This window comes from Anguilla rostrata, chromosome 2, assembly GCF_018555375.3.
Source record: "Anguilla rostrata isolate EN2019 chromosome 2, ASM1855537v3, whole genome shotgun sequence".
In the NCBI taxonomy this organism is placed as follows: Eukaryota; Metazoa; Chordata; class Actinopteri; order Anguilliformes; family Anguillidae; genus Anguilla; species Anguilla rostrata.
The window spans coordinates 63,907,247-63,931,812 of record NC_057934.1 but is presented as its reverse complement, the minus strand read 5'-3'; the positions used below and the strand labels follow the sequence as shown (position 1 = coordinate 63,931,812).

General features: G+C 51.8%; 1 protein-coding gene across 4 annotated transcripts in view; it reads left to right on the top strand.

Moving 5' to 3' along the window:
• The window catches only part of ep300a (E1A binding protein p300 a), a 48,753-nt gene that overhangs the window by 11,886 nt on the left and 12,301 nt on the right, over positions 1-24,566 (top strand). For 2 of the 4 annotated variants that reach the window (XM_064323809.1, XM_064323807.1), the window contains exons 2-19: positions 998-1,605; positions 6,877-7,053; positions 7,443-7,773; positions 8,237-8,350; positions 9,103-9,342; positions 10,880-10,985; positions 11,280-11,414; positions 11,894-12,011; positions 12,312-12,495; positions 13,580-13,657; positions 13,897-13,982; positions 14,121-14,255; positions 14,578-15,018; positions 17,820-18,032; positions 18,517-18,703; positions 20,511-20,629; positions 21,428-21,667; positions 22,376-22,464. In XM_064323809.1, the coding sequence (XP_064179879.1) occupies positions 998-1,605; positions 6,877-7,053; positions 7,443-7,773; positions 8,237-8,350; positions 9,103-9,342; positions 10,880-10,985; positions 11,280-11,414; positions 11,894-12,011; positions 12,312-12,495; positions 13,580-13,657; positions 13,897-13,982; positions 14,121-14,255; positions 14,578-15,018; positions 17,820-18,032; positions 18,517-18,703; positions 20,511-20,629; positions 21,428-21,667; positions 22,376-22,464 (3,601 nt within the window). Of the gene's footprint in view, positions 1-997; positions 1,606-6,876; positions 7,054-7,442; positions 7,774-8,236; positions 8,351-9,102; positions 9,343-10,876; positions 10,986-11,279; positions 11,415-11,893; positions 12,012-12,311; positions 12,496-13,579; positions 13,658-13,896; positions 13,983-14,120; positions 14,256-14,577; positions 15,019-17,819; positions 18,033-18,516; positions 18,704-20,510; positions 20,630-21,427; positions 21,668-22,375; positions 22,465-24,566 lie in introns of all 4 variants that reach the window. The other 2 variants (XM_064323808.1, XM_064323806.1) reach the window with 1 other exon arrangement.

Here is a 24,566-nt window from a genome sequence, read left to right as displayed (position 1 = left end):
TGTAGTACGGTGTGGTCGACTGTGTGGCAAATGGGCCTGGCTTTTAGTTAGTGGGCGAGTGCTCTTGGCCCAGATCTTGCTGGGGTGTGTGTGGCACAGTGGAACCCTGCAGCCCAGTTGATAATTCCAAAGTGGGGAAATAAAAAGGGGGAATGGCATGAAGTGGGTCCACTGGCACCTGTGAATCCAAACCAACATTAAGCTAAAAAAGAAAAAACATGCCCGTTTCAAATAACTTAGGCTAAATTGTACTTAACGGAATCATTTCAGTCGATCTCATTTGCCTGTTTGTGTAATGGTTGCAATTTTGCATGTGTGCACATCCATTTGGCACACAAATTTAGGCCCCTATGCGATAATCTGGCTGCAAACTCTTGGAAAGGCATTTCAAAGAAAGAATTGCCTTTCAGGTGGCGATGGGTATCTTGCTGCTGTGTGGCGCTGCTGCAGATAGCTGGGTCTAAATTTGCATGCGATTTGCTTCACACTCGCCAGGTTTAAGATGGCCTTTTCATGGGTGCGGTTTTCCTTGATGTGTGTGTTGTCTGTGTGTGTTGTGGTTTGTATGGAGCTGTGCATCGGTCTGTGATGTCTGAAATACACTGTCATCAGCCAGTAGCTGAAGGCTCATTTGCCTTCTGCGTATCTGCCTATCAGCACAGCTGAAATCAGTTCAGATAACGGTCTGATAACCCGCCGCTGCCTAGTGAGCTGCCATTCAGCTTACCGCAAAGCACCGTGAAGTTTTCGGTCTCTCTCCCTCCCTCTCTCTCTCCCCTACAGAGAACCCCCCCCCCCCCCACAGGGCGACGCTAAACTGATATTATTTCCACTTCTTTAACTTCGAATGCACCAAAATTATTTTTCCAGTTGGCAAACGTAAATTTTCTGGAGCAAATGTTCCTAAAATGGGAGCCCTGTGGAGCCTTTCCCTCTGTGCTGGTGTTGGTATGGGCCGCTGTCTAACCTCTCTCCCCCCCCCCCCCACCCCCCTCAGATTTCGGCTCGCTCTTCGACCTGGAGCAAGACCTCCCGGACGAGCTCATCAGCTCCACGGACCTGGGCCTGGCCAACGGCGGGGACCTGAGCCAGCTGCACACCAGCCTGGGGGGCGCCGCCCAGGACGCCGCCGCCAAACACAAGCAGCTCTCCGAGCTCCTGCGGTCCGGGGCCCCCCAGCCCCCCGCCCAGCAGGGCGGCGCCGGCAGCCCCGGCGGGGGCCCCATGGGGCTGCTGGCCGGCATGAAGTCCCCGGGCATGGGGCCACAGCAGCAGCAGCAGCAGCAGCACCTCTCGCCCCAGCACGCGGGCATGATGCAGCAGCAGCAGCAGCAGCAGCAGGCGGGCATGGTGGGCGCCATGAACAGGGGCATGATGGGAGCGCAGAAGGGCAACGGGCCGCAGCAGGCGCCCGCGCCCCAGCAGCAGGGCATGATGGTGGGCCAGGTGATGAACGGCTCTCCCAGGATGGGCTACTCGAACCCGGGGATGGGCAGCAACAGCAACCTGCTGGCGGACACCCTGCAGCAGCAGCAGCAGCAGCAGCAGCAGGGAGGAGGGGCACAGGCGCCACTGCGGGGGCAGCAGCCAGGAGCACTGAACAAGGTAAACAAGGCACCTGTGTGAGCGGCAGAGCTCCGTACTGCTCCAGCTTACAGAGACCGTTCACCTAAAAATTAAATTCCTCTCACCCAGAGCACTGTCTGTCCATACAGATAGTATCGCTGAGATTTGATCTGTTTTTTTTTGGGTATCCGCTGCAGCTCACCCCGATGCAGTGGACCTCATAAGACCCATATTTTTGTGGTGCTCAGTGCGCCAAAAAATTCACATAAAAAAAACTCAACAGCAATATCTCCTTCCAAATAGTGCGTGTGAGTTCCAAAGAGAGTTTTTTAATGTACATTTTTGGGACATTGAGCGCTACAAAAATATGGGTTAGTTGAGGTCTGTTGTATCAGGGAGAGCTGCAGTAGAAAACCAGTCAAATCTCAGCTGGATGTATACATGGTGCTCTGAGTGAGTGTAAACACATGGCTTAATTACATTTTTGGGTCAACTAGGGTTACAACGAGTTTTGTTGCTGTATCCTTGAGTTGGGGATTTTTAAATTTATTATTTGATTTTTATTTATTTATTTTTTGATTAACCGATGAGTTTGAAAGGAATTGAATTGAAGGGTATAAGGGAATTTGACTAGTAGCAGGGCAGTTAGCCTTATTATGCTGTTTGAGAGTTACTGTTGGGCCTATTTGTGAGAGTGATGACAGGTTTGGTAAAAAGGTGACTCCTTTTCTCCTGCTGTTACATGCGTCGTATCTTTTTAAATGCGGCTTTTTCATTTTATGTGGAGTTTTAATGGACCGCATCTCCCTGTATGGGACTGATGACATCATCATGCAGAAAGGCTGGTATTGGCTGAAGGAGCCCAGTTGCCTGCATAAGCCAGGCTGCTCTCAAGAGCAGGGGAGCCAGGAGCAGTTTCTGGGTGCTGTACCCCTTCTTCCCCCCACAGTTCCCATCTGTTGACTAAACTAAACAAAAGTTTTCAAAAGCCCAGAGTCCTGAGTAGTGTGATGCCTGTTATGAGACCAGCCCCTCCTTTTCTATGTGAAAGTTGCAGGAGGCGGGAATTCGGTGCATTCCATTCATTCGAACCCAGCTCTCGTCTCTGAGCTCCTCCTTAGTATACGCGTCCAGTAGGCTTCATCGAGGGCGAGGATCTGAAATCTGGCCTCGTTCAGTCCGAATGGTAATTTGCTGGGCGGGTAATTGATGCCGTTCTCCCTGTGGATGTGGTGTGCGATCGCGTTGCCCGCTCTCGATGATCTTTATTTTCTTACTTTGTTCTCGCGCTGATTCAATTACCGGGGTCCTCTCGAGTTTTGGTAATGCGTACGATCGATTTTTATTATTAATTTGTCCATTTACTTATTCCCCGTAGAAAGTCTTGCGCTGGTGATGTCACTGGCATCCGGCGGGCTGTGGGTTTAGCGCTCCCGCGGCGAGCTTAAAAGGCGCGGGCGCTTCCGGAACGTCGTATTTGGTGCGCAGCAGATATAGCCTATTTGCCACGGGAGCACTAAAGTGTAGTCGGGATACTCTTCCTCAGTTGGGTTTTGTCCTGGCACACGGGCGTGCGTATCGACGTGCGCGTTGCATACCGTAGTGCTTGCCGTCAGAGGCGGGGCCGTCTCAGGGCAGCGTGCGCTGCAGGCTCTGCCCTCGGGTGTCGTTTCTTGTCTTGTGTGTGGTTGCTAATGGACGCTTTCTCGGCGCGCTCCTTCCAAGGACCGTAGCGTTTGCAGTGGCCGTTTATTGTTGCGCTTTCTGTTTGAGCCCAGGTCTTCCTTAAATGAGCGGAGTGACCGGGAATGTGCGCGGGCTGGAAGGGGAAGAGGCTGGCTGATTGTCCCCTCCCTCCGTGCGTTCCGCTTGTGTTTGTTGTTTGTTGCAGTGCGCTGCTCCAGCATTAACAGCGAGTGCACTTACAGGAAGCAGCGGGGCGTTTATTAGTTTGTGATGACAAGTGCGCGATGACTGCACTCCGAGTGTTGATGTGTGGGTGTTCTGCGCCACAATGATGCATTGTGCTGGCTATTCTGTCCCATGCTCTGCACCACTGGTCGCTGTTCTGCCTCCCATAATGCATCTGCCACGCTACTGGGTTTTTGCTGCTCCATGCTCTGCCATGGCTGTGCTATTCTGCCTTGCTCCCATATGATTGCATCGTGCTCTGGGTGTTCGCCTCAATGCACTGCATGCTGGCTGCTGGGCTGTTCTGCCTCGCTCCCATAATGCATCTGCATGCACTGGCTGCTGGGTGTTCTGAGGAAGGCTGGACTCATTAGTCCCTATGTGCATAAGGAGGAATAGGACAGAGCTGCACTGGCCTGCTGAGCCCCTACAAAGCACCAGTGAGCTAAATGCACACAAACCCTAAAGGGCCAGAATCCACACATCGCGATGCAGAAGCTCTAAACCCATTGCCGTCGCTAACATTGTTACCTGATATTTTATTTTGCAGTTTAGCTTCTTTTGTCGTGATCTGTCAGAACGACGATGGTAACGAGTGATAATGTGTCTTGCTTGCCTGGTGAGATGCGTACTGTTGTTGGACGATGACTGCGGATTATGGAAGCCCTGAAACCATATCCACTCCCCGGGTATGTTCTGCGTTCTGTAGCTGTGAATGGACTCCGATGCGCTGCTGCTTGGCAGATCGTCACAGGTGTTCAGCGGCACCTTTGAAAACCCTCTCACAGGGCTGTTGTAGCCCAAAGGATTACTTTAAAAATGTGTTCAAATAAAACCTGCTTTGGTGGGAAATGAGTCTCGGGGAAGAATAAGTGAACGCTCATTCTGGGTTCTGTGTTCGCTTGCTTTTGAACCATGTTTTCCAAATTATGTTTGAAAGTCACCACTAAGAAAAATATATCTGAGACTGGGCAGTGTCCTTCAGAAACATTAAGCTCCTTCTCTTCTCATGAGCTGTGTGAGGTGGAGCAGTCCTTCTCAGCCTTGTTTGTTGAGCAGGTGTCTTTGTGCTCATTTTCACACCAGCTCAGTTCTGACTGAGGTTGATTGGTAAATGTGAATTAACTATGCAAAAATACGAAATGAAGGGGCTGGGGGAAATGAGCTGTGTTTTCATTATATATTATGTATATTATGTATATATTATGTATGTTATGTATGGATAGTCTTGATGGGCAATATCTGTGTTCACAGAATACCTCAAAGGGATTCTGCCCACAACATTTTCATTTGGCTGAATGTTTGGCCAGCATTTTGTGCTCACTTGGACATTGACCAGCGAGTGAGCCAAATTAAATCCGCAGTCTACAATGCAGTGCAAATGGAATGCAAACAATGTTTTCAAAAAAAATTGTTAATTACAAGAGAGAAATGCAGTATTCTGCTAATTACTATAATCTCTGCTATCATTTGCACATTTTAATAAATTGTGGATTTAAGTGGTGGAGTAAACTCCTTTTTCTGTTCAGTTATTGTGGCATGAGATGTTTGACCCGAGCCGGGTGATGAAATGGGGTTTAAAATATTTAGCCTCTGGACTCAGTGAGCCCGAATTCCAAATTTAATAATCGGCTCTGCAGTAAGGCCTGGGGGCGACTGCTTATTTTCACTTTATTTTTGGTGTTTTCCCACTAAAATTCAGGGGCAGTTTGAGCGAGGGGGGGGGGGGTGTGCTGTAACTTGCATACAAATTCCGTCGCACCCTTTCAGATAAATCGGTGTGTTTTTGTGTTCTGAGCTGCTCGGTTCGTCCCGTGTCCCGTTGCCTCGATGCCTTCCGTTTGTCCAGAGCCGCATTTGGAGAACGCGGTGCTCCCCCTAATTCACGTGTCCAGAGGCGCACCCCACTACGCAGACTTTAGAGGCCAATGAGACGCCGAGGGCGGGGCAGGTTACTTGAGCGCTACTGCTGATTGGGTACTGATCTTCACAAGCTGTGGAAATTAGAAGGAACTTAAACAAGCCTGTAACCCAGCTTTGTGAGTGTTATTGTTGGAGTTAACACTGGGATGCAAGACTAGGACTCCCAGAGGTACTAAAAGAAATTGTACGGTTACGCAATGAGAGGTAAATAATTGTTCTGTAACTGTTAAAATCTGAAGGTGTGGCACATCTTTGAGTGATACTGGGGCCCAAGGCTAGCAAGAGTACTGTTACAGAATTAGAGATTTGTGGTTTATTAACAGTGTACCAAAAGTGGAATTTTATGGCGACCGTTTAAAATGCGATGCTCATCGAACTCCTCTGTGCAGTGTTTGAGTTGAAGAAGAAACTTGTGTTTGTGCGCTTAGAGTGCGTTCACAGCATGTGTGTGTGTCTCCTCCGTTCAGTCTTCCATTTTCAGGGAGAAGCTCATTGGGGAGCACCAAACGGGTGCTGGGTTAGGTTCGGGTGTAAGCTGCTTTAGCATTTCACTGGCTGGAAGTAGTGCGCGGGGGTTGATTGATTCGTTGAATATTAATGATGGACGAATCTCAGTGAGTTCTGCTCTGCGTGCGGAACTCCGGGAATGTGGTGTTGGTGCATTTTCCATGGGAATTCGGCTGCGCAGAGTCAACGGTTTGCTGCATTCTGCTTCAATCAATTCGCAAACATGAATCCAAACGATGAATTTAAAATGGTTCTCCTCAGACTCTTGCCTCCCAAACAAGGGCTTCCCTAAGAAAGGGCTTCAGATTTTTTACCGGTTGGGAGACGTGAAATTTGTGAATGAGACGAGTGTGCGCTGCACTCGGCTAACCGCGGTTTTGTCCTGACGTGACTGCAACCCCACACGCGAGAACATCCAAAAATAAAACGCCGTCGCGTTCAGGCGCTGCGAGACTCGAGTCCCCGTCTGGAACGTTGGGTTGTTCTCCTTTCAAAGCGCAGCCTTGCTGCTGTGCCCCCTGCCTGACATCACACTAACCAGCCATGTCATTACATTGCATTTTAGCAGACGCTTTTATCCAAAGCGACATACAAAAGTGCATATCATGGTCATTGGAACAACTACAAAACACAGGTGCGATAATGTCGTCCTTTTGCAGCGGCTGTTCTCTGTTTGTTAAGCAGAACATTGTCATTCCATGATATTGGGGGGTGGGGGGGACTTCATGCTATTTCCTTGATGGGGAAAATGTTGTAGCTACCTGGCTAGCTGATCTGTGTAATCCGTATGAATTAAGTGGTGTGCGTGTGACATAAAATGCACCCTCAAACTGGTACTCATGCCCTCGTCTCCTTGTGTCCCTCTTTTCCCCCCTCCTTTTCTTTCTCTCCCTCTCCCTGTCTTTTCCCTCTCTCCTCCCCCCCTCCCTCTCTTTCTCTCTCCCTCTCTCCCTCCCTCCTTCCCTGCAGATGGGTCTGATGGGTAATGCTGGTCCCTATGGTGGCCCGTTTGCTCAGTCTGCAGGCCAGGGTCTGGGGGGTGCCGGGCTGGGCCCGCAGCTCCAGAACAAGGCAGGTCTTCCCAACAATCTGGCCCAGTTCAGCATGGACAAGAAGACCCAGCCCATGCAGGGCATGGCCAACATGGTGAGAGTCCAGTGGCCCGTGCCTCTTCTGTTCCTTCGGTCGGAGCGTGTGCGTGCTGGCATGCGCTTAAATCCATTTACATTAAAGACTTCCAGCTCGACGGTTCTTATTTCAAAATTCCCTGAGCCATCTACACCTCTCAAGTGCACTGTGACCATTTTACCTGCGCAGTTCTTGGGCAGTTGCTGCCCTTTTAACTCCTCAGCTCTGTCCTGTAGCTAATGGCTGCTGTCTCTCCACCCCTGCCCCTGTGTCTCCACCCCTGCCCCTCTCTCTCCACCCCTGCCCTGTCTCTTCCCCTGCCCTCTCCTCCCCCTGCCCTCTCTCTCTCCCCTGCCCCCTCTCCCTCCACCCCTGCCCCTCTCTCTCCACCCCTGCCCCTGTCCCAGGGCTCTCCGCAGGCCTCTGCAGTGGTGCCCGGTGTGACGGGACCAGGAGGGGCGGGGGGAATGGTGTCCAGCCCCCAGGGCGGGCTGGGCTCCGCCTCTGCAGCCTCGGCGGCAGCGGCGGCGGCGGCGGCGGCAGCAGCGCCCCCTACGGCCGACCCGGAGAAGCGCAAGCTGATCCAGCAGCAGCTGGTGCTCCTGCTCCACGCCCACAAGTGCCAGCGGCGCGAGCAGGCCAACGGGGAGGTGCGCCAGTGCAACCTGCCCCACTGCCGCACCATGAAGAACGTCCTCAACCACATGACCCACTGCCAGGCCGGCAAGTCCTGCCAGGGTGAGCGCCGCGCCTGCTCTTGATGTCATCGCTCGCCGCGCGCGCCCCGGCCCGTGATGTCATCGCTCCCCGCGCGCACTGCCCTGTGTGCGCTCACACACAGCCGATTGCGTGATTAACCTCTGAGCCGCTTTTTAATCGCGGCTGGGCTCTTGTGCCCTGCCTCTGCTCTCCACACTGGTGGTGCTGCATGTTCCCCTCCTTACAGAAACGCAACGCACTGCAGTATACTGTACATGTGCGGCCGCAGTACAGGATGTGATGCATGTAACTCACAGAAATGTATTGAGAGAGAATTTGAGTGTTCTATGTACTATTATGATTATTATTATTTTTGTTCAGTGTCTTTTTCTGATCTTGAGACTGCATTTTATCTCCGTAGGATACAGTAGGGTAGCCTGTTCCCCTAAGGGTGAGAGTTTGGGAGGAGCTCATTCTAACGCGCTGTTCCTTACCCCCCCAGTGGCGCACTGTGCCTCTTCACGACAGATCATCTCTCACTGGAAGAACTGCACGCGGCACGACTGCCCCGTCTGCCTGCCACTTAAAAACGCCGGGGACAAGAGGAACCAGCAGTGTGAGTGTCTGTCTCTGTCTGTCTGTCTGTGTCTCTGTCTGTGTCTCTGTCTGTCCCTCTGTCTGTCTGTCTGTGTCACTCTGTCTGTCACTGTCTGTCTCTCCATCTGTGTCTCTGTCTTCATCTCTTTGTGTTTCTCTGGTCTGTCTCTCGTCTCTGTCTGTGTCTCCGGGTGATGTGTAGATACAATGTATGTGCATTGATCCCATGGCTCCTTGAAAATCTCTGAATAATCTTAAATAAATAATGTCTCCGTGCAGAACATTACTGTACTGCTGCGATTCTTGGCCTTGGCTGAGGGTTTATTTTTTGTATTTTTGTGAATGTGCTGATGGCCGCTTGGCGTTTTGTCATTTGTTTGTGTTCCTGGCCTGTGAATCACAATGGCGCACTGTATGCTGGGAAAGTACTGTGAAGACCCGTCCTCTCCCTGTCCAGTCTCAGGAATGCCATTGAGTCTGTTTCCTTCTTTTCCATTGTGTTATGGGTAAGAGTGTTAACACATCTCTTTTTCTCCCCCTCCTCCGTTTCCCTGTCAACTTCTGTTTTTCACTTCCCTCTCCCTCTCTTCCCTCTCTCCTCCTCCTGTTTCTCCCTCTCTTCCCTCTCTCCTCCTGCTGTTTCTCCCTCTCCCTCTCTTCCCTCTCTCCTCCTCCTGTTTCTCCCTCTCTTCCCTCTCTCCTCCTCCTGTTTCTCCCTCTCCCTCTCTATTTTGCCTCCCTCTCTCCTGTTTCCCCCCTCCCCCCCCGCAGCTCTCCTGGGCAGCGCCAGCGTGGGCCTGAGCTCCTCCCTCGGGGCCGTCCCGGGGGGTCAGCCGAGCGCCCCCAGCCTAAACCCGCCCAGCCAGATCGACCCCAGCTCCATCGAGCGGGCCTACGCCGCCCTGGGCCTCACCTACCAGGGCAACCAGATCCAGGCCCAGCCCGCCCAGCCCGCGCTGCCTGGCCAGGGGCTGCAGGGCCAGCCGGGCATGAGGCCTCTCAACGCTATGGGTCAGTGCGGCGCTGCGCGGGTACAGCTCGGGGGGTTAGGAGCCAAATTCGGCTGAAATCGACACGCTGGTCGGGGGCGTAGATTCAGATTCTGCGGTTGTGGTAAACACAGGAAGCACAGAACTGATGACATTCGCTGCCCCGTACACAGAAAACAAAATGGCTGTGGTAAAGGAGAAGGAACTTCTAGCAATAGACTTTGATTTCAAAGTCGCTTCAGTTTATTTAGCACTGCAAAATCAGAAATGAACAAAGAGGAGATTGTATGTTCGTCTGCTCAGTCAGACAAGGGGACTGGCCGCCAGTGTGATGTTTTAGACCAAGTGCAGGCAACCTCCACATTTTCATCAGTGTTTCTGCTAGTTTGGCGAGCAAGGATGTGTACACTGGTGGCCAAATTCAATGTGGAGTTACGTTTTCTCCACAAACGCGTTGTTTTATGTCATTTAGTTCGTACAAACTAGCTGAAGTTTGTTTCCGCAGCAAGTATACTCTCAGCTTAAGACAGCTGTGATGTCATCATACCGGTAGAAAACGGAGAGGAGCTCCTCCAATAAGAGCACACTGGTGCCAACCAGAGAAATGATGCAGACTGTGATTGAACACTTTTTGGCTATGCTTCCAGGATCCTTGTGGGAATTACTTGGGATAATAAAATGGAGACAAGATGGCTGTAATGTCCCGTTAACGGTAGATAGCCGAGAGGAGCTCCACCTATCACAGCACGCCGGTAACAGCCAATAAAACCGTGGCAACAGAGATTACATCTGCGTTACATTTAGGAACACAGTAAAAGCTCTTATCCAGAGTGAATTACGCAGCTTACATTTATTTTTATGTACAATCCATTTGTAAGGCTGGATATATGACTGAAGCAATTCAGTTTAAGAGCCTCGCTCAAGTGTTGGACAGCAGAGGCCCTGCTGGGAATTGAATCCACAGCCCCAGAGCTCCAATCCCAGCTGCCTGATCGTCACACTACGCTGCTTCCCCTGTGTGATTGGTGGATACGGTTAGGCTGCTCTTCCAGGAGCCCAGTAGAAATCACCGGGAAGTATCCTCCAATCACTGCTGCCATTGTTTTCCTTGATGTTAGTAATGTACTCTGGGATTGGTGGAGCTCTTCTTCTTTTTCTTTTTGTTTTGTTTAACAATGAACTTCGTTACCCCTTACTACAGTGAGGTGTAATGTACAATATGTAACGTAATAAGGAAGCAAGGACACGGTTTCAAAAACAAACAAAAAAAAGCAGAACGTGGTCGAAAGTTTTGTTTCATGGGGAAGTCCAGCGTGTGGCTTTTGTCGCTTGCCAGGCCGCCATTGTAAAGAATTTATTGTTAATGACTTGCCTGGTGAAATACAGGTGAAATAAAAAATTTAAAAAAGTGTGGTGCAGTGGCCTGGGCCCCTTCACCACAGTGTGTGTCATTTACGCTGTGTTGTTGGGGTTGGTGAGCAGGTTGGTGTGTAATTGCAGCGAGGCTGGGTGTATGTTCAGTGCTTGATCTGTTTCTCTCTCTTCGTCTGCACCAGCAGGAGGTAACCCCATGGGCGTCAATGGAGGAGTCGGGGTGCAGCCCCAAAACCAGCCGTCTAGCCTTCTGCAGGATGCCATGCTGCACACCAGCATGAACGTGCAAAGGTACGTCCTTGAACTGCCTCTGAGTGTCAGTTAAATAAAAATGTATATATAAATTGATCTATAGATTTATTACCAGCGGGATGTGTGTTTTATTGAGTCTTTCTAATGTGAATATCAAGCTGTGGCCATAATTATTGTAATTTATCTTAGAAGTAATGATGAAATGGTGAATTTCAGGCGAACGGAGAACCGGCCTGTTTGCCCTTCTATCCATAGCCATATTCATACGACTCCTCTAAACGTTATCTGACCTTCTCCTCCCTCCTCCCTTCATTCTTCCCTCCGTTTCTGCAGTCTGATGAATGACAGCGTTGGGGTCGGAGCCTTGGGTTCCATGCCCACGGCCACCCCGCCCTCCAGCGCTGGCATGAGGAAGGGCTGGCATGAGGACATCACCCAGGACCTGCGCAACCACCTGGTGCACAAGCTGTGAGTACTGGGACCTCCTAGTGCACACACCTGCCAGGACATGTACTTTAACCCTTTAAAAAGGTGGCTTTTTTCCCCCCCTTCTAAATTCTAAGTCTGTGTTCTAGAACATTGCTTTCAATCACCACTAGTGGTTGTTACATCGGCATTAGAATTTTCTGCTCTTAGCTGAATATTCTAATGCTGATGCAGCAAAACACTTGTGTTAATTGAAAGCGAGTTTTTGAGCGGTAGAACACTTGACTCAGAATTCTGGAAAGAAAAAAAAACATTCCCAAGAACCAGCTCTTCACAGGGTTAAGACCTCCTGGTGCAGAGCTGTCGGTACTGAAAACTCTGAGCCCGCGGGGCTGTCTGCTGTCATACACCCCGTCCAAACCGCGCGTGACTGTTGCGCTGCCCTATAACGAGGCATGCAAACTTCAGCGGTCGCGGTTCGGGGGGTGACGGCGGCTGCTCTCTTCCCCGTCTGTCTCCAGCGTGCAGGCCATCTTCCCCACGCCCGACCCCGCGGCCCTGAAGGACCGGCGCATGGAGAACCTGGTGGCCTACGCGCGCAAGGTGGAGGGGGACATGTACGAGTCGGCCAACAGCAGGGTGAGAGCCGCCCTCCCGCGCTTTTTTAACTGGTCTGTTTTCGCACTTTTTCCACACGCGTGCGAGGTGGCGACAGTCAGGTCCTCGTTTAAAGACGTGACCGTTTCAGCCCATCAACACGCTTTCTCATGCATTCTGTTTTATAATGGAGGGAAGGTGGTTGTGTTTGTGTGTATGAGCCCTTCTAACATCCAGCTGTTTTACTTTCTTTGCTTATAGTCATATTAAATGTACAGGCCCCACTCCCACCTCACTGTCTGTCCGTCCCCGCCCCCTCACTGTCTCTCGCCCCCCCCCCAGGCGGAGTACTACCACCTCCTGGCAGAGAAGATCTATAAGATCCAGAAGGAGCTGGAGGAGAAGCGGAGGACGCGGCTGCAGAAGCAGGGAATGATGCCCACACAGTCCGGCCTGTCCCCCTCTGCCCTGCCACAGGGACCCACCGGCCTGGGCCAGCCCCCGCCCCCCAACGCACTGCCCTCCAGTGAGTACTGCACCCTACACACTGCCCTCCAGTGAGTACTGCACCCTACACACTGCCCTCCAGTGAGTACTGCCCCCTACACACTGCCCTCCAGTGAGTACTGTCCCCTACACACTGCCCTCCAGTGAGTACTGCACTGCCCTCCAGTGAGTACTGTCCCCTACACACTGCCCTCCAGTGAGTACTGCACCCTACACACTGCCCTCCAGTGAGTACTGCCCCCAATGCACTGCCCTCCAGTGAGTACTGCCCCTACACACTGCCCTCCAGTGAGTACTGCCCCCTACACACTGCCCTCCAGTGGTACTGCACCCTACACACTGCCCTCCAGTGAGTACTGCCCCCTACACACTGCCCTCCAGTGAGTACTGCCCCTACACACTGCCCTCCAGTGAGTACTGCCCCTACACACTGCCCTCCAGTGAGTACTGCCCCTACACACTGCCCTCCAGTGAGTACTGCACCCTACACACTGCCCTCCAGTGAGTACTGCACCCTACACACTGCCCTCCAGTGAGTACTGCACCCTACACACTGCCCTCCAGTGAGTACTGCACCCTACACACTGCCCTCCAGTGAGTACTGCACCCTACACACTGCCCTCCAGTGAGTACTGCACCCTACACACTGCCCTCCAGTGAGTACTGCACCCTTACGCACCTGCCCTCCAGTGAGTACTGCACCCCCTGCCCTCCAGTGAGTACTGCCCCTACACACTGCCCTCCAGTGAGTACTGCCCCCTACACACTGCCCTCCAGTGAGTACTGCACCCTACACACAGCCCTCCAGTGAGTACTGCTCCCTACACACTGCCCTCCAGTGAGTACTGCCCCCTACACACTGCCCTCCAGTGAGTACTGCCCCCTACACACTGCCCTCCAGTGAGTACTGCACCCTACACACTGCCCTCCAGTGAGTACTGCACCCTACACACTGCCCTCCAGTGATGCGTGGCTGCTCGGTGTTGGAATCCCTCAAACCGGGGGGTAAATTTGAGCTCGGGTGCATCAGGATCAGAATGCAGCTGTTCTAGTGAGTTCCCTGTGGGACGGCGCCAGTTCTGACCCCTCTGGGTCTCTTGCAGACGGCCCCCTCTCGGACCCCTCACTCGTGCGGCCCTCAGTGCCCAATCAGATGGTGAACAGGATGCAGAACCCTGCAGGTACGCTGGTGTGTGTAGGGCAGGCTCACAAACCCGTGACTGATGTCTGTGTTCAAGTAGGCTCACAGACTGCTGGTGTGTGTGTGTGTGCGTGTGCGTGTGCGTGTGCGTGCGTGTGGGGCAGGCTCACAGACTACTGGCGTGCGTGTGGAGCAGGCTCATAGACCGCTGATGTCTGCGTGTGTGTGAGCGATCGGACTGTATCTCCTCTGTACTCACCTGCTGCTGTGTGTCTGTAGGCATGAACCAGTTCAGCTCGCTGGGGATGCCGTCTCTGGGCCAGCGCTCCACCCCTCCCCTCCAGCTCGGCTCGCCTCTCAACCAGGTCAGTAGGATACTGTCCCCTTTACACACGGTCACTGCAACCTTTACACACGGTCACTGTTCCCTTTACACACGGTCACTCTTTATGTTTCTGTGACCGCGCGGTGACGAACGTGTTCTGTGTCTGGTTCTCCCTCAGATGGGCATGGGGCCGGCAAGGATGGGCCAGCCCAACGTGGCTCAGCTCCAGAACCAGTACCTGCCCCCGGGCCAGTTCCCCGGGTCAGGCATGGGCGGCATGGCACAGCCGGGGCCGCAGGGCGCGATGGCACAGGTGAGAGGCGTGGCCCACGTGTCCGTCCCGCGACTTACAGAACACTGACCGAAAACCACTATGGCTCTTCCGTGCTTCCATTTCAGGAGCATTTGCTCCTGAAAACTAATGTGTGCCAACTGGGTTCTGGGGTGCGTCTACTGATTACTAATTGCATTAGCGTGCTCTTAAATTCCAGCTCGGGGACACGTGCTCCTTTGGGAGAAACGCTAGCGTAGAGCCCGGTGGCGTTTTGTGCGGTGATGGTTGGAAGCAGCATCGCATGGTGCCTGTGTCGATTGTGATTATCTGGTACTAAATGATCCCCCTCCCCTCCCTGCAGGCTCGGATCCCCACCCCTCCCTCGCTCCCCGTCAGCAGTCCAATCGCGCAGCCGGGGTCGGTCGGGGGCTCCATGGGGCCCGGCAGCGTCGGCGGGGGACCCCCCTCGAACCTGGGCCCCCCCTCCAACTCCTCACAGCCCAGCTCTCACCCGCACTGCCCGCCCGTCCGCCAGAACTCCCCCTCCCCCGCCCGCAGTCGCACCCCCACCCCCCACCAGACCCCCCCGGGCCTGGGGGGCTCCCTGACCCCGCAGCCGCCCACCCCCAACCCCCCTCAGCTGGCCCCTCCGGCCCCGCAGCAGCAGGGCATGAGCGCGGACAAGCCCTCCCAGCTGCAGCACCACCAGGGGCTGGGGTCCGCCCCGCCCCCTCATAGCGGCCCCGCCCCGTCGGCCCCGCCCGCGAGCGCCACGCTGGCGCCTCAGCTGCCACGCACGCCGGTGAGTACAGGGGCACCCTGAACCCGTACACCCCCTACCCCCCATCCCATGCCTGGCCAGCCCCTCTCTTAGCTCTGTGTCATGCCCCCTACACCCAGCACACCCCCTTCCTACTAATTCCATTTTTAATATATTCATGGTTTAGGTTTCTCATCTTAGGGCTGATTATGGATGTATAATCTGTATTTATAATTTGTACTCTGGTTGGCATAGTTAGTGCTGATGTTGCCCCAGCATTAGCTAGTCTGGGACTGGTACTGCTCAGGGTTTCCCCCAGGAAAGTTGTTAGGCCCGGTAGCAAGTATCTTTTGACGGGGGCTGGCGGCCCGGCGCGGGCCGGCGGCCAAGTGTCTTTTTTGGGGCACATTATTTAACTGACTAGTACTGATAGTTTAACTTAAGGTACAGTGGTGGCTGCTGAGCTGAAAATCGAGGAGGCAGAAAACTTCCCCTGATTATTAGTCTTGACTTCCAATCATTTTCCTTGATTAACAAGTCTGCCCACAATCTCAATAATTCAACTGCAGATAAACACAGTTTCCTTCGTCACGCCATGCTATGAAGATCAAATAAATACAAAATAAATTATAAACTCAAAAATGTCATCTAACCTGTGCTCGTTCAAATGACATCATCTGCGTATTCCAGATCTTTGCCATGAACATTTTCGGAGTGTCTACGTTTATCCAGTTTTTAATATGCTAATGTCGATTGAAATGTGCACAACTTTGCGACGCAAATAGAATGTTTTTCTCGTCTAAACTAATTGAGGAGAACTGTTTCTAGTTTACACCAATAATAACGTTAATCAGTTTAAGGGATGTTCTGCCTGCTCATTTTTCCGCTCAGCACCCGTCACTAGGGCACCCAGTGGTTTTCTTTCACTTTAAAAACAGGACCAAGTGAAAACCTAGTATATGGTTTTGGGGACTGCCCCGCTATTGCGGTCCAGCTAAAATAACTAGCACTTTGCAGTAAACGGTGGGTAGACATTTTGACAATTAGGACGTTGGCTCTTCTCCATTGCTCTTAATGGTCTACAAGAAAATACAAATAATTCGAAATCCACGCCTGCAAGTCCATTATTAAAATACTTGGGTAGATTAGTTAATCACCGCTGATGGCGTTAATTTCTACTTGTTTAACGTGAATTTCGAAAGGTTAGTTAGCGCTGTCGTAAAATTTAGTGTTAACACATTACTACGGTTTCGGTAAGAAGAAATTTTAGGATAGCGCTTCCAATGCGACGGAAACAGCCATAGATTTACCCACGAGCCACATCTGTCCAAAATGTAAACAAGTAAGACAGTCTTCGCGGTCGGGGAAAATTTTATGACTGCGTCACCCAGCGAGTGAACACCACAAACAGCGGTGGTGTAATAGTTATTAGGTCATTACTAACTGATTGTGGCGAAAAACTGCTGTGAAAACTTGCTAGGTTAACCACCACCACCACCACCACCACCACCCCCACCCCCCCCCCATTTCAAAAACTCATCGGATGTACACGAATCACACAAATGACCTATTTTGGATTCAAAACGGCGAATTTCGTCGAAAAGCGACTAGTTTGCAGGTATGCGTCAAGAGTGGCTGACCCTCAACCGTAGCGTTTATTCCCCAAAGGTGGTATTTCTAGATATAGCCTAATTTTGCCGCTGTGTTAACACATTTCTACGTTTGCCGGTCAAGCACTCTTCACTGTAAGAAGAAATTTTAGGATTTTCCGTTTTTTTTGTGTCGAAAGTGCTATGACGGAAACAACGATAGATTTACTCGGGAGCCACATCTGTTCAAAATGTAAACAATTCCGGCAGTTTTCACAGTCGGGAAAAAAATTATGACAACGTTGTCGTGCACGTCAATGTCATCAAGCTAACGCTATTAATAGTCGTTATTTCGATGGCGATTAATAAGTCATGTAGGCTAATGTTACAATGTATCGAACGTTACATGCATGCTACTAGTTTAACGTTACCTACACACTGCTTAAGTTAATATAAAAAGAATGTATGCCTACTTACCAACGAGATTAAGTGATAACGCGGAAGTTTGTTACGAGGTTAGTTAGCCTACTAAATAAGAAATGATGGCTTGCTAGGTAACGTTAGCTTGTGATAGTTGGAAGCGTCAAGTGTTGAATGTCACTACGCACAATGAGGGTAAAGAACACTGATCTCAGACCTGCTGTTTTCCTATAGTGCGTTCACGTTTAAACCAACAGATGTCGCTGGGGAGCTTTCCAACCGAGCCGCCCCACTGTAACTGTAGTTTAAAAAACATCTTTAAAATACTTTTTTAAAATTTTTATTCCCCGATGCTTAGGCCCGGCGGGCCGCCGGACTTTCAATACACTGGGGGAAACCGTGCTACTGCTCTTTAATCACATTTGATTTAACGCATGTTTGTTTGCTCTACATTGTAAGCTGCCCTGGCTAAGCCTACCTACCTACCTAGGGGCGACATAGCTCAGGAGGTAAGACCGATTGTCTGGCAGTCGGAGGGTTGCCGGTTCAAACCCCGCCCTGGGCGTGTTGAAGTGTCCTTGAGCAAGACACCTAACCCCTAACTGCTCTGGCGAATGAGAGGCATCAATTGTAAAGCGCTTTGGATAAAAGCGCTATATAAATGCAGTCCATTTACCATTACCATTTACCTGTTAAATGAATGTGATGTGATGTAAAGTCCGTGCTGATTGGCTCTCTCGCGGTGTTGCTCTGTGATGGCCCCTCTCTCTGTTTCTCTATATCCGCTCTGCTGTGGCCCCTCCCCCTCACCGCTGGCGCTCTCTCTCCTCCCAGCTGTCCCAGAAGTCTGCGTTCACGGCGGACGGGCAGGTCTCCACGCCGGCCTCCGTCAGCAGCGCGGACACGGGCTCCCAGCACCCCCCCTGCGACGGCCACGCCCCCCTGGACTCCAAGGTGGAGATCAAGCAGCAGGACGAGGAGAGCGGGGACACGGACGAGGGCTTGGGCGGGAAGCGAGCCGACGTCAAGGCCGAGGAGAAGCCTGAGGTGAGCGGCTGCTGGTTGAGAGCGGCGGGGGAGTGATAGAGCAGCGGGGGAGCAGCGGTGGGGTCTCCTTAAACTGGCCTGCCCAGCGTTGTTTTTACTGGCCTCTTTAGGCCATTCGGGTTGGCCCTGGGTTGTATGGGTGACCTAGGGACAGGCTTGGCTGGTACCAAGGTGTAACTCCTAAGTAGCAGAATCTGTATCCTGAGTCCTGGGATCATTCTGTCCTTTAGCCGGGCTCAAAGTTCTCTGAATTCCCTCAATTCTCAGCTGTTCCCCCTCATATGAAAAATAACAGCGAGTGCAGATCACCTTGAGCCAGGTGCATGCTGGTCAGACCAGCAGTGCCATGCATGTCAGTGTGGGTGGGATCCTACCTTTGGTATTTTTGAAGGGTGTTAACTGTCCTCAGCCTGATTTGGCCGTGAGGGGGGTTTGTATTTTGCCTCACACTGATGCCCCTCCCTCCGCCCCGTCCCTCCCGCAGGTGAAGGAGGAGTCGGCCCGGGAAGGGGGCAAGGCGGAGCCCATGGAGACGGCGTCCGCGCCCTCCGCGCCTTCCGCGCCGTCGAGCGAAGACCGCAAACCTGAGGTGAAGACGGAGCCTAAAGAGGAAGAGGAGGGGTCGGGGGGAGCTCAGAGCTCCCAGTCCAGCGCCCAGACCAAGAGGAAGAGTAAGTCGCCCGTGGTCTGTCTGTCTGTCTGTCCGTCCCCCATGGGCTGCTCTCCTGTTTGTCTGCCTAGTGCTGGCAGGACGTGAGGACTGTATAAATGGGCGAAGAGTCCCCCTCGTTTACATCCATTCACTTAATTCAGGAAATGAATCGGAAGTCAGTTCATTATCTGAAAATAAAATCATTGTAGAATGTTACGGGCATTTTTTAAAGCGGTGAAATAAATGTCGGTTAATATCCTGAGTTGGCTGGATCTGAATGGAGTTGACCCAGAAGAGCTGTACTCCCCTGCTCTGTGTTGTGCTTTCTGTGGGGGGTTTTCGCAGGTAGAATGTCAGCTGGCTCGATCCCAAGGGCCTCGATTTAAAATGGCGGTTCTTCCGTCCGTAAGGTGCGAGGCTGTCGCCGCCTGTATGGCGGCCCGTACGCGCTCCTCCAGGCCTGAGGTGGAGAGCGGCAGGGTCCCGGTGCGGCTGGGCGGCAGCCTCTCGCTTTCAGCATTAACGCGCGCTGTTAATTCCCTCTGCTTGATTAAGTCATCTGAAACCTGGCGGGGCTCCAGATGCAACCGCTTCTCTGCCAGATATTTTGGAGAGGAGGCACCTGTGACACGAGCGAAAGCAAGCGGAATTGTTTTTGTCTCTGAATTATAACGGACTCACGCTTTGTTTAAATATTTGCATGTTTGCCACGGAACCTGAGGAGTTCAAAATTTGACAGTGCCCTCCCGCGATTGGCTGGTTGTTTGCCATCCAAGCGGCATTGCTAAACCAATTGAGTGAAGTGGGCAGCAGTCGTGTTGAAAAAGCTGAAGGAGAGCGCAGTTTCTCCGTTTGCTGTACACTCCTCGTGTCTGGAGAGTTTGAGCCTGCTCTGACAACACAAGTCTTCTCTGCTCTTAAATTCATAATGGAGAAAATGGAGTTTAATTAATTGAAGGAAATGATTAATAGATATCTATTAAAATTGGATATTGTATTAAAACCAGCAGTAAGCACTGGGAAGTTACTGCAGTGCTTTGTTGCTGTTCTCACTGAGCACTGCAGGTGTGTTCAGGGCATATTGCCCAACTGCTGCAGCAAAATGCTCAGACATCAAACATTTCTTTGTGTTAATGCTGCTTTATTTCCTTGTTCATATTGCTTATATTTAAATGAATGTTAAATGCATTAAATGTGATTTGAACTTGAGACGGCATGTGTATAACAAGTAGTGCCTAGCTCTGTGCTGCCTCCTCTCTCTCCCCTGTGCTCTGACTCCTCTCTCTCCCCTGTCCCTCCTCCTCCTCTCTCCCCTGTGCTGACTCCTCTCTCCCCTGTCCCTCCTCCTCTCTCCCGTCCCTCCTCCTCTCTCCCGTCCCTCCTCCTCTCTCTCCCGTGCTGACTCCTCTCTCCCCTGTGCCTCCTCTCTCCCCTATGCTGACTCCTCTCTCCCCCGTGCCTCCTCTCTCTCCTGTGCTGACTCCTCTCTCCCCTGTCCCTCCTCCTCTCTCTCCCGTGCTGACTCCTCTCTCCCCTGTGCCTCCTCTCTCCCCTATGCTGACTCCTCTCTCCCCCGTGCCTCCTCTCTCCCCTATGCTGACTCCTTCCCCGTGCCTCCTCTCTCTCCTGTGCTGACTCCTCTCTCCCCTGTCCCTCCTCTCTTCCTGTGCTGCATTCCTTCTCCCTGTTCCTCATATCTCTCTCCGGTGCTGACTCCTCTCTCCCCTGTCCCTCCTCTCTCTCCCGTGCTGACTCCTCTCTCCCCCGTGCCTCCTCCTCCTCTCTCTCCCGTGCTGACTCCTCTCTCCCCTGTGCCTCCTCTCCAGACTTTAAACCGGAGGAGCTGCGGCAGGCCCTGATGCCCACGCTGGAGGCGCTGTACCGCCAGGACCCCGAGTCCCTGCCCTTCCGCCAGCCCGTGGACCCCCAGTTACTGGGAATACCCGTACGTATGCGGGCTGGTCACCACGCTGCACTGACATCCATCTCTCCCGCCTTCCCCCCCCCTTTAAATCTGTGTGTTTGTGGGAGGTTTTACTGTGGGGTATAACACGGGTGTAATGAACTGTCCTGTTTCTCACTATTAACGCTGCATTTGCGGTATTCATAGCCCACTGGCCACACCGTCTAAACTTCTAGAACACACCAGACACTTGGGTATCAAAACATTGGGGCAGGTTTTAAGTTTTATTCTTGTATAGTAACGGTGGAATTGAATGAGTTCTGGTGCTCGTATTGTAGAAAATTATTATAATCTTTAGTTTTAGTAACATTAGGTTACAGCGTTTACACACTATGAAGTCGATGCCAGACTGCTATTCTTACCGCCTGTCGGTAAAGTGTGGTGTAAGATTGCTGCGTTTAGTACGTGTGGTCGGTGTGTTTCAGTTGCAGTGTTGAGGTTGTGTTTAGTGCAGTTAGGTGGTTTAGTTGCAGTGTTGGGTGGTGGTTAGTAGCGTTGAGGTTGTGTGTTTAGTGGCAGTGTTGAGGGTCGGTGTGTTTTAGTAGCAGTGTTGAGGGTCCCTGTGTGTTTTAGTAGTGTGAGTCAGTGTGTTGTGCGTAAGGGTCATGTGTTTAGAGCAGTTTAAGGTCGTGTGTTAGTGGCAGTGTTAATGAAAGAAAAGCGAGCGAGTGCTCCATGCATGAAACACTGCAGCTTTCAACACGCTGTTCCCTTCCCCTGCTTTTCTTAATTTTGCCCCCACCACACCCCCCCCCCCTCGCCCGTGTGAACCCCAAACAGGACTACTTTGACATAGTGAAGAACCCCATGGACCTGTCCACCATCAAGCGCAAGCTGGACACGGGCCAGTACCAGGAGCCCTGGCAGTACGTGGACGACATCTGGCTCATGTTCAACAACGCCTGGCTGTACAACCGCAAGACCTCGCGCGTCTACAAGTACTGCTCCAAGCTGGCCGAGGTGTTCGAGCTGGAGATCGACCCCGTCATGCAGGGCCTGGGGTACTGCTGCGGCAGGAAGGTGAGCCGCGGGACTCTGCCAGGGCCAGGGTGTCTGTGCCTGTCTGTGTCTGTCTGTCTGCTAGTCTGTGTCTGTCTGTGCCTGTCTCTCTGTCCCTGTCTGTGCCTGTTTCTTTGTGCTTGTCTGTGTCTGTGCCTGTCTCTCTGTCCCTGTCTGTGTCTGTGCCTGTCTCTTTGTGCTTGTCTGTGTCTGTGCCTGTCTCTTGGTGCCTGTCTGTGCCTACCTGTGTCTGTACGTGTCTGTGTCTGTGTCTGTGCCTGTCTGTCCCTCTGCCTGTCTGTACCTGTCTGTATCTGTCCCTGCACCTGTCTGTGCCTGTCTCTGTGCCTGAGGCTACTGGTCTGAGTGTGTCTGTATGCTTTACCATGATAACGAGGAGTCCTTAAAGAATCACATTAGCTCCTCAGACATTGCAGTTCACAAAGGATGATTAATATCAAAGTGCAGTTTTATGAAGGATTGTGTCTAATGATGTTAATGATGCTTCTGTAGGATGATTGATGTCCCAGTGAGGCTTATAAAGGATGATTAATGTCATAATAATGGTGATTGTAATGAGGCAATGTAGGTGACATTGGCAAGTAGAGAGGGTTTGGGGCTGTAGGCCACACTGCTCTTCTGTGGAAACTGGCTGTTGTCCGTGACTAACGTGGATGCCTTGCTCTCTCACTCTGTCCTTCCGTCCATGTCTGTCTGTCCGTCCCCCAGCTGGAGTTCTCCCCGCAGACTCTGTGCTGCTATGGGAAGCAGCTGTGCACTATTCCCCGCGACGCCGCTTATTTCAGCTACCAGAACAGGTGAGAGCTCCCCCAGCCCCTGCCCCCAGCCCAGCCCCCAGCTCCCCAGCCCCCAGCCCCTGCTCCTCTGATCTCACAGCCACACACATTCTCACACGGGCGCACACACACACACACACACACACACTCTCACACGGGGACACACACGCACACACACACATGCTCACACGGGCACACACACACACACACACACACGTACAAACGGGCACTAATGCGCACACACCCACAAACACACGCGCGCGCTCACATGCTCACTCTCTCACACACACACGCAAACACACACACGTGCTGAATTGGCACCCCCATACCTCCCCTCATTGGTAACAGGCTAATCTGCAGTGGGCGCTGATAGATTAGGTGAGGCTTGTGCCATGTCGCTCAGGTGAGGGAATGGTGTGTGGATGGATGTGACCGGGCACATGCAGCCTGAGGGGGGGGAGGGGGGGGCAGGAGCGGGGCCGGTGGGGGCGGGATGACCGCATGCTCTGGCACGCAATGCGCATGGTTACCACGCTGCTGTCGTGACTGCGGCCATGCGGTCCGCATGCACACGCACAGTACATCCAGACACGCAACCAAAATCACCGGTTATTGGCATGGGAATGCTGCTCTGACGTACATTACACTATTGACAGATGTATTGGGTAGCCTGGGTGTGGGGTGTGGGGTGGGGGGGGGGGGTTGTAATAAAATAGCTGATATTACATCCCGACTGTTCCATCCACTTTATTACACACGCTGAACAAACAGCTGGAAACAGCTGGCAGTGCGTTAGTTTGGCAGTGACTCGCTGGTTGAAGGTTGACTCTGAAACTGCAGAACGAGCCTCATTATCTCCATCACATTCTGATCTGCACTCCCGCAGAATATATGAAAGCAGAGCACCAAGGAAGGACATTTTTAAGTGTCCGTGAGACTTACGGGGTTTGATACTCGAATGACAGGGGTTTGATCTGAGTCAGGAATTTTGGGGAAGACTTGGTTCTGTTTGTCTCTGTGCTTATTGCTTCCATGTCATCGGCTCTGAATGGATCAGCAAAGTATTCAGACTCCGCCTGCGTCCAAATCTGGTTGATTTCAGTCACTGTTATGCCGTATCCGATAGCTAATAACAATGCCTTTGGAGGAAAAGGGGACTTGGTGTGTGCAGTAAAGTGATGGAGACTGTGGGTGATGATAGCGGGGCCTTTGGAGTGAACGTTCGCAGTGGAATGCTTTCGTGTAGCTATTATTCATCATCGTCCATAATCGCTGCAGCACGATATTAAATGAACTGTGTGTGAATGTCATCTTGGAATTGATGCACTTTGAGCGATATCGGCTACAAATGTTTTTAATGTAATAAAATTGTCTTGCTGATAAATGCTTTTCCCCCCCTGAGCCTCATTCACTGTCATTTCCCCATTGTAATAATAGTCTATAATACACTGGCGTTTGTAAAGTTGGTCCCTTTTTATTTCTGAATTGTTTGGGTGGGAATACGTAACCATTTCAGACTAAAGTTACTGAAACGTAAGGGGCAAATTCAGTGCTTTTACAGCACAAATGTTACAATTTTAACACCTCACTGACTGTGAGGAGGAGGAGGAAAAGTTCTCAAAGCAGCTGCATGTTCTGCAGCTCTGCGCTGGTGCTTTTCCTGTACACTTGGTCTTAAGTTTTTTTTTTTTTGCCGTCTACGTACACCAGTCATTTTTAGCAGACGGCAGGTTACTACATGTGTTTCTATAAACATACGGATTATATACAAATTATATATTTGCCTCGCTCGCCGTTCTCCGTAAAGCTGTTGTGTTCCCATCTCTGTGTGTTGTGGGTACAGAGCGACGCTCCTGTGGAAATAAAAAGGGACCTCCTTTAAAAGGCGCTCAGTGAAGAAATGCCGCTGCATCTGTTGCTTGTTCTTATTTTTCTCATCTCCATGTTATTACGCCCCCCCCCCAGCTGATACCCCATTGCTGTGTTGCTGTTATGTACTGCTGTGCCTGGTGATTTGTCCCAATGCTAATCTGTGCTTTGCCTTGGCTTTCTGCTCTGTGTTATCTTGGATGTTGTCACGTCTTCCCCCGCCCCCCATCCATCCATCCGTCCATCCTTCCCTC